Source organism: Sorex fumeus, unplaced genomic scaffold (assembly GCF_029834395.1).
Source record: "Sorex fumeus unplaced genomic scaffold, SorFum_2.1 ptg000037l, whole genome shotgun sequence".
NCBI classification, from domain to species: Eukaryota; Metazoa; Chordata; class Mammalia; order Eulipotyphla; family Soricidae; genus Sorex; species Sorex fumeus.
The window spans coordinates 58,213,987-58,226,556 of NW_026606094.1; the positions used below are offsets into that span (position 1 = coordinate 58,213,987).

Genomic DNA, 12,570 nt, shown 5'->3' on the forward strand with positions numbered 1-12,570 from the left:
CATGCCATATTCACTGAGAAAAGCATGTTTACTACCTCAAAGTTGTTTTAAAATGACATAGCAGAAAACATATATTGAGCCACAAAGTTGTTTTTAAATGACTCAACAAAAAGAACAGATGTTAAAAAAATATATCACTCTTAGAAAAAGGTACCCAAGGCTTTTGAGACACCGAAATGGGCCTCACCAAGATCACCTCACAAAAAAAGTAGGCCCCACACCAAAGATGAGTATTTACTGATGTCACTGCTGCCAGCTGCCAGCAATTCTCAGCCCTCTCATTAGTCAACTTCACTGCTGCTGGATACCAAAGCCTTGCATCTCTTTTGAGTGTTTAACAAACACTTTAACCTTTTAATTGATTGTTATTTTACTTACAAATGTAGTGTTAATTTTTTGTGCACTACATCACTGCATTTCATAACAGCCTGCAATTAACATTGGCTCTGTCTGAACTATGCCTCTACTTCCTTCAATAAAAAGCCTGCATCTCGTCTAAGTAGCTGCAAACTGCTGCTTTTGCATCTGGAAAAGTATGGACAATTACCATGCTTAGTTTAAGCATTTCTTGTTTGAAGTGTTTCAATAAAGCTGACAATGTGGAAAGACAAAAATCTTCAGTGTCATGGTTCATAATGACCACAACATTAAGCATATCATTCAAGACAGGGAAAGCATATCATTAAAGACATTCATAAAAAATAAGTAACAGAACTAAAACAGGGCTAAAAAATTTCTGGAGTTGATTAAAAAATGATTCATAAAATTTGAAACTGGCCCAAGATCAATATCAGAAAACTTGTCTACACAAGGACAAGCCTTGATCCTTCTCCTAAAGCTTAAAGAACACTTATCCTCAGAGGAGGATGGAGACAGGGTAGAAGAGAAGGATGCCCTGTAAATCATACCAGTTCGAAAATGCAACAAAGCACAGAAGTGACCAAAACATTCCAGTGTCCCTAGAGAAAGTACCCAGCATCAACCAGCAAACTGTTCATGGTAGTTTCCCTGAAAGGAGCTTCTAAGCAGTAAGCGTTAATTTCATGCCGAATGTTTGGGGAGGGGTGAAGCTGACAAGTAGAGCATGAAAAGGAAACAAAAATAAGAACTATAAATTTTCCCACAGCCCTGTGATTTTTTATGCCCACGCAAGACCTGAGTGGAATGCTGGGACAGTGCTGACATAAAACCAGGCCAGCATTTGCAAAAGGAAGTATAGAAGCATTCCCACACATGCAGTGCACTGTCCTCCCGTTGTTCATCGATTTGCTGGAGCGGACACCAGTACCGTCTCTATTGTGAGACTTGTTACTGTTTTTGGCACATCAAATACTACATGGGGAGCTTGCCAGGCTCTGCCTTGCAGGCGAGATATCCCAGCGGCCTCCCAGACTCTCCGACAGGGACAGAGGAATCGAACCTGGGTCAGCCGCATGGAAGGCAAATGCCCTACTCGCTGTGCTATCGCTCCAGCCCAGTAACCACCGCAACTCCAGACAGAGAAGTTACCAATAGCTTTTGACAGGCAAAAGCTATTGGTAATGCCACCTAAAGAGAAGAAGGTATTCTCTCCAAAAATATATCTAAGAGTATTTTCATTTCAGAAATAAGGAAGGCTGGCTCCGATGTGTCTGCTGCCCAAACACAGGCACTGAGGGAATAGGGTCAGATGAAGCCTCAGGAATTTAGAAAGCAAGGGGACAGTACTGATTTGTACTGCAACATCTTGTTAACAGCTACATGTAAAATGAACAACATAGGCTCTGGGAGGAACTGGTAAATGTGAATTTTAGATTAATATCCAAATCTACACAAAATTAGACCCTCACCCTAGCCCTTCATTGAGCAGAAGATACAAGGAAGTAGAGGATCCTACCAAAATTAACCGTGAAGACAAAAGTCCATAAAGATACCCAGAAGCCACAAGTTCTATAACCTCTGAGATGACAGCTTCTAAATAACCAAGGTAAAGGCAATCGACACACTAAAGGTGAAGATATAAAAGACTTCTAACACAGAAAGAGAACGTTTGAAGCAGGGTATGAGAAAATTGCATTCAGAAGTGACTGAACTGAAGCGCACGTAAGGGAATGAAAAACTCATTGAAAGTTTTCAGCAGGACCATACCAGGTAACTAAGTAAAATTTCAAGAGCAAAATCACTCAAATTATAGGAGCCCCTGAGGGAGAGGAAGAAGAATGGGAAACAGCCATTGCTCAGAAAAATTATAGCTGAGAACTTTCCAACCTGAGGATAAAATATATGCCCAGATCCAATATGTTCAAAGAGTTACAAACAAAATATATACAAATAGAAGAACGCTAAGTCATGCTGTCATTAAGTGATAAAAACCAAAGACAGAAAATCATTAGAGCTGCAAGATCAAAGAAGAAGAACCCCCAAAAGCCTCACAATAGACCAAATAAAACTACAGGAGAAAGAGAAGAATGTTCAAACCAAACTAACAAATTGGATTAAATAAACAACCCAAAGAAAATACTCTATTCCACGAAGTCACAGTTCACTTACAAATGAGTGACACAAGCTTTAAAGACCAACAACTGCTGGAAAAGTTACAGCTTTCAAAATGGCCTCCTTTAAAAATCTAGAGAGGGGATGAAGACAGAGCACAGCAGGTAGAGCAGTTTATTTGCAAGCAGCCAAATCAGATTCAGTCCCCAGGATATGCTCCCCCAAACCCTTCCAGGAGTGATCTTGAGCACAACGAGGAGTCCTATGCACCTCCAGGCATGTCTCCTCTGCCTACCACCACCCCTCCCAAAAAAACCACAAGACTTCAAGAAACTCATAATCCATATAAAATGATGACAATAAATTTCTTCATCTTAATAGCTCAACATCAATTATCCTGAACTCACCAATCAAAGGCAAAAACTAACTGGATGGATCAGTAAATTCAGATTCTTACAAGAGAGTCATTTGAACAGTAATGAAAAGATAGGTTCTAAGTAAAGGTTATAAAACAATCTTAAGAGTTGCCTTAAATGTGCCACTCACACTGGTATGATCTATCTCATTGCTAATATTTATTATTATTATTATTATTATTATTATTACTAAAGTCACCAGCAAAGAGAATGTCAGTTTCTTTGTAGATTCATCAGTACTGAATATTGTTTGAAAATAAAAGTTGGGGCTGGAATGATAGCACAGCGGGTAGGGCATTTGCCTTGCACGTGACCAACCCAGGTTCAATTACCAGCATCCCATATGGTTCCCTGAGCACTGCCAGGAACAATTCTTGAGTGAAGATCCATGAGTAACCCCTGTGCATTGCCGGGTGTGACCCAAAAAGCAAAAAAATAAAAATAAAAATAAAATAAATAAAAGTTACCAGGTGCGACCCAATAAATAAATAAATAAATAAATAAAATAAAAAGTCGCCAAATTAGCAAGTAAAAAAAAAAGAGTTGCCTTAAAGGCTGAAAACCAGAGTTGCCAGGACAGTTTTGCTTATATCAGACAAAACAGATTTCAGATTTTATAAGTTATAAAAGACCATGAAGATGGTTCAGGGGTAAAGCACTTCTTGCATGTGTGAGGACTTTGGTTCCATTCCTTCTCTCTCTCTCTCTCTCTCTCTCTCTCTCTCTCTCTCTCCTTCTCTCTCTGTCTCTTTCTCTGACTCTCTCTCTCACACACACAATAAATAAAAGTTAAGGGGTATACATTATTTAATGATCAAGAAGATTTAATACTCATTAATGTTTATACATGAACCAAATGAAGTATCACCAAAATTACAAAGTAACTATTAATATACCTAATGAGAGATAATGACATCAACACAACAATAGTAGGAAATTTTTTAAAATAATAAACCAAAACAACTCTCACCACTGAATATATTAAGTAACCACTGAACATATTAAATAAACAACAACAACAGAAAGCAATAGCAATAAGAAATGGAAAGAAGAGATGGAACTAACAGATCTCTATAGAGTACTTCACCCATCAAAGAAAGTAGACATTATTTTCCCCCACACTTTGTTTAAACACTGTGGTTTACAAAGTTATTCATGATGATTTGTTACAGGCCTTCAATATTCCAACACCAATCCCATCATCACTATCATCTTTCCTCCACCATTGTCTCCAATTTTCCCAACCATGCCTCAAGTCTGCTGCCATAGCAGGCCCACAATAATTTATTTTATATTGCTCTTTACTAATAAATTGCTAATAGAATGGTCAAAAAATATTTCCTTAGAAGAAACTTTGTGAAAATTGTTGTATCTCACAATGGGGACATTAAGTCATTGTCCGAAGGATTAAAATGTTTTTACAAGTGAAGCCTTCTGAGTAAACATTGTTGTTAGTCCAAATTGGTTGGCTTTTAAACATTACATTCATCCCATTTGTTGTGCTACTACTGGATTGTCAGTATTGTAGTGTTTGGAAATGTACTCCAGAAATTTCAGAATTTTTAACTGTGCAGTTCAGCTGAAATTAAATTTTTAACTGGGCAACAGTGTTGGGGTGTGGGTGTGACTGCCAGGGCTTCTGAAATTCTAAGGAGGTGGGGAAGGTAGCCCATCCTGACTCTGAGAAGGCCTGGAGTTTAGTCACAGGACCTGTGTACCTGAGTTTTCAGTAGGTTTAGTTCCAGTTCTCTGTGAGACTTGGTCCTGAGTTGATGGAATTTGGCCAGAAGTCATGATGGCAACTTTGAAGTGTGGGAGAAAGGAGCTGCCAGGGCTTTGTTTGGGTGGGCACTGACCCACCCCCTCCAAGAGTATCCTGGATGTCCAAGAAATTTATTCAGCTATTTGATTTCTTTCTAGATTTATTTATGAGTCTCTAGAACAAAATCAGTAAATGAGCTTACGATATTTGGGGGGGTTGGTTTTTGTTTCTTTTTTGTTTGGGGGGTCATACCCAGTGATGCTCAGGATTTACTACTGGCTCTGTACTCAGGAATTACTCCTGGCGGTGCTCAGTGGACCATATGGAATGCCAGGAATCGAACGCAGCTCAGTCACATGGAAGACAAATGCGCTCTAGCACCCTAACTCATATTTGATCCTCAACATTCCTTCTAGTCCCCTCATCTCTGCTAGTAGTGTTTCCTGAGTACAGAGGCAGGAATAAGTCTGAGTACAACCGAGTGTGGCCCAAATCCCCACCTAAATAAATAAATAAATACATTCTTTTCTAATAAACATGAACATTCTCCAAGATAGACTACATCTGGGACTCAAAACAAGTCTTTATAAAATCAAGAGGACAGAAATCTCATAGTGTCTTCTGAAATCATAATGTTTTGAAATTAGTCACAAACAGAAATCTGGGGAAAAGTCAAACATTTCGAAGTTGAACAACTTAACTTGTGAACAACCAATGGGTCAAAATGGAAGCCAAAGAAAAAAATGAAAAATTCTTAGAAACAAGAAAGAAGATATAAGTCAACAAAATATGAAGGACACAGCAAAAGCTGTTCTAAGAGCAGTGTGTGTTTGTGTGTGTGTGTGTGTGTGTGTGAATTCTACCCAGCTCTAAAAAATATGAAATCCTACAATTTGCTGCTAAATCGATGGAACTGAATTCATGCTAAGCAAAGTGAGTCAAAGAGAGGAAAAATTCCAAATGATGTCTCACAGATGCATACTGTAAAGTAACATAGCAAGGGAACATTTTTAAAAATGCCACTGTTAATAGACCTTAAAAGTCTGCCTAGGTCTATTGTCTACATTTGGCATCTTCCAACCCAAGCGGGTCCTCCCAACACCCTTTACCTGGTGGTCCCTTCTCTATCTGAGCTGCCTTCTTCCCCAGTATGTGAGGCTGGCTTCCAAGCCCTGGGGGCAAACCTCCTGGTCCTTATTTCTACTATTCTTGGGTGTCAGTCTCCTATTCTGTTACTTTATATTACACAGATGAGTGCAATCGTTCTATGTCTGTGCCTCTCTTTCTGACTCATTTCACTTAACATGATACTTTCCATGTTGATCCACTTGCATGCAAATTTCATGATTTTATCTTTTCTAACCACTGCATAGTATTCCATTGTGTAGATGTACCAATGTTTCCTTAACATCATATTCAATGTTCATTCTGGTATCCACTGATATCTAGTATCCATCTGTTCTTGGGCACTCAGGTTTTTTCCAGATTTTGGCTATTGCAAACAGTGCTACAATGAACATAAAAGTGCAGATATCATTTCTACTATACTTTTTTGCCTCTCTCGGATATGTTCCCAGAAGTGGTATTGCTGGGTTAAATGGGAGCTCAATTTCTAATTTTTTGAGAATCATCCATACTATTTTCTAAAAGGGTTGAGTCAGTTGGCATTCCCACCAGCAGTGAAGGAGAGTCCTTTTCTCCCCACATCCACGACAATACCGGTTGCTTTTGTTCTTTTGGATGTGGGCCAGTCTCTGTGGTGTGAGATGATATCTCATCACCGTTTTGATCCGCATCTCCCTGATGATTACTGAGGGGTGGGGGGATGGGGTGGGGTGGTGGGAGGGATACTGGGACCATTGGTGGTGGAGAATGGGCACTGGCGGTGGGTACTGGATCATTGTATGACTGAAACGCAAACATGAAAGTTTGTAAGTATGTAACTGTACCTCACAGTGATTCACTAATTTAAAAAAAAAAAATGTCTGCCTAAGGGCTGGAGTGATAGTTCAGTGAGTAGGGCATTTGCCTTGCACACACCCAACCTGGGCTCGATTCCCAGCAACCCATATGGTCCCCCAAGCACCGCGAGGAGTAATTCCTCAATGCAGAGACAGGAGTAATCCCTGAGCATTGCAGGGTGTGTCCCCTCCCCCCCCAAAAAAGAGTCTGCCTATAGAAATCAGTTCTCTAAGTGAGTTAGGATATTGATAGAGGAAGCACATTTAGTGATGCTGAAGTACATTCAGATGATGACTGTGTGGAGGTGTGGCATAGCAGCATTGTATTCCTAAAACATTAATATTAACCATAGAAATTATTTTAATAATTTCTAATAAAGATGTCCCCATCTTTATCTCACACAAAAAACCTAACCCTTACTATAAGCTGGCATATAAAATAGAGTGTCTCAGGTGATGAGCACATGAAGAAATTCAATGTTCATTCTGGTATCCACTGATCTTCAGCCACCCTTTCTAAAAATGTGCTTGCCTGTTCTCTTTCTCTATCAAAAGAGTTTCTTGTGATCTACAGACAAAATGGTTACTTCAAGGATATGACTCTGTCAGTCTTCTAGCTGGTCAACTTGTTACCAATAAAATTCTTTCTTAACCTGTGACCATGTCTCTCAATCAATTGGCCCAAGCAGCAACAGAATCAAACCTCAGGGTCAGCAAGGTGAGTACACACAAGGGCCAGGAATATTGTCCCCTAGTTGGAAGCCTGCCTCATGACCTGGGGAGAAGGCAGCTGGAATAGAGAAGGGATCACTAAGAAAATGGTGGTTGGAGGGATCGGTCAGGATGGGAGATGTATACTGAGAGTAAATAAAGGACCAAACATGATAACCTCTCAGTATCTGTATTGCAGACCATAATGCCCCACAGTAGAGAGTATGGGGGATATTATCTGCCATGGAGGCATAGAGAAGGTTGGAAAGGGGGATTATACTGGGGTATGGAGAATGTGCACTGGTGGAGGGATGGGTGTTTGATCTTTGTATAACTGAAACTCAAACATGAAAGCGTGTAACTGTACCTCACGGTGATTCAATTCTAAAAAATTTTAAAACAAACAAAGAAACCTCAGAGTTAGAAATAAAGGAGGTAAAAAAGCCAATGAGAAAAAATCTCATATTGAATTTAGAGAAAAAACTTCATCAAGAAAAATCTTTTAACCAGTCTCATAATTATCAGACTCTCAGCAGAAATACTTCCAGGCTTAATAAGTAAAATATCAGAAATCCAAAATCTGATGATGGCTATCGCGGCCGCACGTCATCATTTGATCCTTGTAACCAGCTATAGAAACAAATTATTTCACAATGTCTTTTCAACAGATCTGATTTCGGGGTGTAAACTCTACATAATAATAGTGCATCTTTTGTCGAAACAATGAATCTAATCAAAGTAGATAGAGTGTTAACTAGAATTCATCTGCTTCACTGGCATTGGGAGGGTTGGGAGGGAGGTATATTGGGGTTCTTTTTGGTGAAAAATAAGTACTGGTGAAGGGAAATGTGTTTGATGACTGCATGACCGAGACTTAAACCTGAAAGCTTTGTAACTTTTCCCACAGTGATTCAATAAATTAATAAATTAAAAAAAATCTTTTAAGGCCTTGCACATGGCCTGATCCCCAGAATCCCATATGGCTCCTCGAGCACTGCCAGGAGTAATTCCTGAGTGCAGAGCCATGAGTAACCCCTGAGCACTGCTAGGTGTGATCAAAAAAAAAATTCAAACTTTGGGGGCCAGAGCAAATAGTACAGTGGGTAAGACGTTTGCCTTGTACATAGCTGACCCAAGTTCAATTCACAGCCCTTCAGATGGTCCCAGGTGCCCTCCAGGAATAATTACTAGGAGCAGAGTCAGGAATATACCCCCGAGCACCACCAGGTGAGGCCCAAATCACCCCCCAAAACTCTTCCAACTTTCTGCCCAAATTGTGTCATTAGAAACTATTTCAAATTTGTAAAATTTTATCCAGATTCCTAACATCTACAATCCTTTCCTGATTTTCGTCCTTAGCCATATATTTATTGAGCACAGTACATCTACTACAGATGAATCTGGAGAAGAGTAAGGAAGTCACAGGAGTTTATAAGCCATGGAAACTGTGAAGTCATTGATGTTCCTGGAACACAATTTTTTCAAAATCCAAATGCCACTTAGCAACCATGTTAAAAATAAAAATAAAAATATTTCACCTAATCTATGAAACTCTTACACAAGTAGAAATTTATAATAAACTCATACTGTAGGGAGAAGAGTTGAAACTAGAGACAATTTCCTAACGATGAATTTCAAACGCATAAAAGGAAAATAAAAAGAAATCAGATTCTTTCCCAAATAGAGATTTAGCATTTCCTAGCTACCCAAATAGGTAAAAAAGGACCTAAATAACTCCTTCCGTTGGCCTATGCTGCTTGGAGGAAATGATTACTTAGATAGTATCAATCATCTTAAATACCATTTTAATTAGTATTCAACTAAATAGCATTCAACTAAAATAGCACATAAATTATATGTATAATATACACATATATGTACATAAGTATATATATTTTTCAAACTTTCTCACTTTCTACATTACTATATATTTCCTAAAACACATCACCATAATATTTTTAAATCATCATGCCTACTTTAAATAATTTAACATTTAAATGTAATTCTATCAAAATCGAGCAAGCAAATAATACTACAGGGCTTGCCTCTTTATCCAGTCTCAGAAGTATACTTACCCCATGTTCTTTAGCGGCTATAACAACTTTAAAGATGACATCTTCCTCAACAAATGGTCTCACAGCATCATGAATAATCACTACTTCTGGTTTAGAGAGCTTCGAATCAGGTTGATCCTCTGCCAGTGCTTTTAGTCCATTGAAAATTGACCTGTGGCGGGTCACTCCTGCTTCCACTAGGGAGATCCGCTTATGCTGATACTTCTTAATAATACTTCTCATTGTTTCCATATTCTCTCCTGTTACTGCAACAACAATATCCTTTATCCAACATACTCTAAAAGAAAAACACATACACAATTCATTTAAATTGATTCTTAAAGAACAAGTTAAACATAAAATGTAATTGCTAAATAAATCTTCATAAAGAGATTAATAAATAAGTCTGTTTTATGCATTTCTCATATCTAATATGTTTGATAATAAATAATTGATATCTCATATGACAGAAAACAAAAGTTCACAGCAAAGGATAAATCAACCACACAACCAGACATAATATATATATATATATATATATATATAGAGAGAGAGAGAGAGAGAGAGAGAGAGACCAAATAAATGAATTTATTCAGATTTTTACTTAAATGTAAATAATAGGATATCAATAGATTTGGATAAAACAAAAATCATGCATTTTTAATTGTTTTTCAATTAATATTCTCTCAATAGAATACCAAAAGTTCTGTCTTTCAAGAAGTACCTGAATATGTGATGAAGAGGATAGCCCTGTATTACTGTAGCACTGTCCTCCCATTGTTGTTCACCAATTTACTTGAGTGAGCACAGGTAACGTGTTTTTTTTTTTTGCTTTTTGGGTCACATCTTGTGATGCACAGGGGTTCCTCCTGGCTCTGCACTCAGATTACTCCTGGCAGTGCTCGGGGATCATATGGGATGCTGGGAATCGAACCCAAGTCGGCCACGTGCAAGGCAAATGCCCTGCCCACTGTGCTATAATTCCAGCCCCCACTGATACTGTTTTTGGCATATTGAATACACCAGGGGAGCTTGCCAGGCTCTGCCATGTGGGCAGGATATTCTCAGTAGCTTGCCGGGCCCTTCGAGAGGGATGGAAGAATCAAACCCGGGTCGGCCGCATGCAAGGCAAATGCCCTACTCACTGCGCTATCGCTCCAGCCCAATGAAGAGGATAACTCATCTAAATCAAAGTAGGCCTAATCAATACAAAATATTGTACTTTGAATTAGGATAATAAATAAATTTGTGTTGACATAAATGAGAGTCAAATGAAATAGAAACCCACTTAAAGATAAATGAAGTTAAAGGAATCTGCTGAGTTATATATAAAATACCAGTCGCTTTTTGCTGCTGTTGTTTGTGTAAAATATATTCAAAAGAAACTAACATCTGAATTTGGGAGATTTCTCTTAAACATCAGTGCTAACAGAATTAACGTCAATGAAGACTCACTGTTCTATAGTTAACAGGCTCAAGCCAGGTAAACCATTTATGACTTATAATATAAATTCTGAATAAAGATTATTTTACAACTTGGGGAATTCTTAGTCAATAAGATCTACTATAGGGGGCTGAAGCAATAGCACAGTGGGTAGGGCTTTTGCCTTGCACGCAGCCGACCCAAGTTCAATTCCTAGCATCACATATGGTCCCCTGAGCACCGCCAGGAGTAATTCCTGAGTGTAGGGCCAGGAGTAACCCCTGTGCATTGCCAGGTGTCACCCAAAAAGAAAAAAAAAAGATCTACTATATTTGTGCTAGTCCGAATGATGCCACATTTTTTCAGTCTACAGGCTGGAGCAATAGCATAACAGGTAGGGTATTTGCCTTGCACGCAGCCAACCTGGGTTCAATTCCTCCTCCCCTCTCAGAGAGCCCGGCAAGCTACCAAGAGTATTCCGCCCACACAGCAGAGACTGGCAAGCTCCCCGGGCATATTTGATATGCCAAAAATAGTAACAAGTCTCACAATGGAGACTTTACCGGTACCTGCTTGAACAAATCGATGAACAATGGGAGGACAGTGCTACAGGCCGCTTTATCAAAAAAAAAAAATTACTCAATGCCACTCTGTAAATCTGTCACTGTCACTGTCCTCCCATTGTAACATCTCCATTGTGAGACTTGTTGTTACTGTGTTTGGCATATCAAATATGTCATGGGTAGCTTGCCATGCTTTGCCGTGCGGGCGAGATACTCTCGGCAAGCTTGTCGGTCTCTCCGAGAGGGGCAGTGGAATTGAACCTGGGTCGGTCGGGTTGGCTACGCACAAGACAAACGCCCTACCGCTGTCTAGCTTCTTTAAATGAATAGACAGAAACCAACCCCCAATTACTCTGAGGCCTTGCATCATTCCAGCAGTCCCCATGGGGGCAGTAGAGTCAACTTGGGGAAACACTGGGCTAGATAGCTAAATCTTAAATATAGTTTGTAAAGAGATGGAAAGGCAGTCTGGAAAATCAAAGAGTAATGTGATGTGCAAATGTGTCTTTATCAAAATGTAACAATTACTGGGATTATCCAGTATTTATTTAAAAATTTTCCAGTATTTATTTTCATTCTGTTCTTGAGAAAAAACTTTCTATAATGCAAAGGATGTTCTGTTGGGGGCTACAATACAATAATGGCATTTTTTTTAAGCTGCTTCATATATGTTGGTCGGAATGTTGGTCTTCCCGTTGTTCATCGATTTGCTCAAGCGGGACCAGTAACGTCTCTATCGTGAGACTTGTTGTTACTGTGTTTGGCATATCGAATACCTCACGGGTAGCTTGCCAGGCTTTGCTGTGAGGGCGAGATACTCTCGGTAGCTTGCCAGGCTCTCCGAGAGGGGCAGAGGAATCGAACCTGGCTTGGCCGGGCCGGCTGAGCACAAGGCAAACATCCTACCACTGTGCTATCACTCCAGCTTCGTATATACACAGGATACTCATTTTTAATTCATCCATTTAACAATAATTTCCTGAACACTGAGTAAATAATTGCATTCAGTATACAACAGACAAAAGTTACTGCCTTCACAGAGCTTATGAATGAAACAAGTAAGAAAGAACACCAATAAAAAAACTGCAAGTTAATGGGGCTGGAGCGATAGCAGAGAAGATAGGGCATTTGCCTTGCATGCAACCGACCAGGGTTCGATTCCCAGCATCCCATATGGTCCCTTGAGCATCGCCAGGAGTAATTCCTGA

At 39.3% G+C, this 12,570-nt stretch overlaps 1 protein-coding gene across 3 annotated transcripts in view; it reads right to left on the reverse strand.

Moving 5' to 3' along the window:
• Positions 1-12,570, reverse strand: part of CRPPA (CDP-L-ribitol pyrophosphorylase A) — a 326,035-nt gene that overhangs the window by 298,128 nt on the left and 15,337 nt on the right. For all 3 annotated transcript variants that reach the window (XM_056118424.1, XM_056118423.1, XM_056118422.1), the window contains exon 2: positions 9,398-9,674. In XM_056118424.1, coding sequence (XP_055974399.1) covers positions 9,398-9,674 — 277 coding nt within the window. The remainder of the gene's footprint in view (positions 1-9,397; positions 9,675-12,570) is intronic.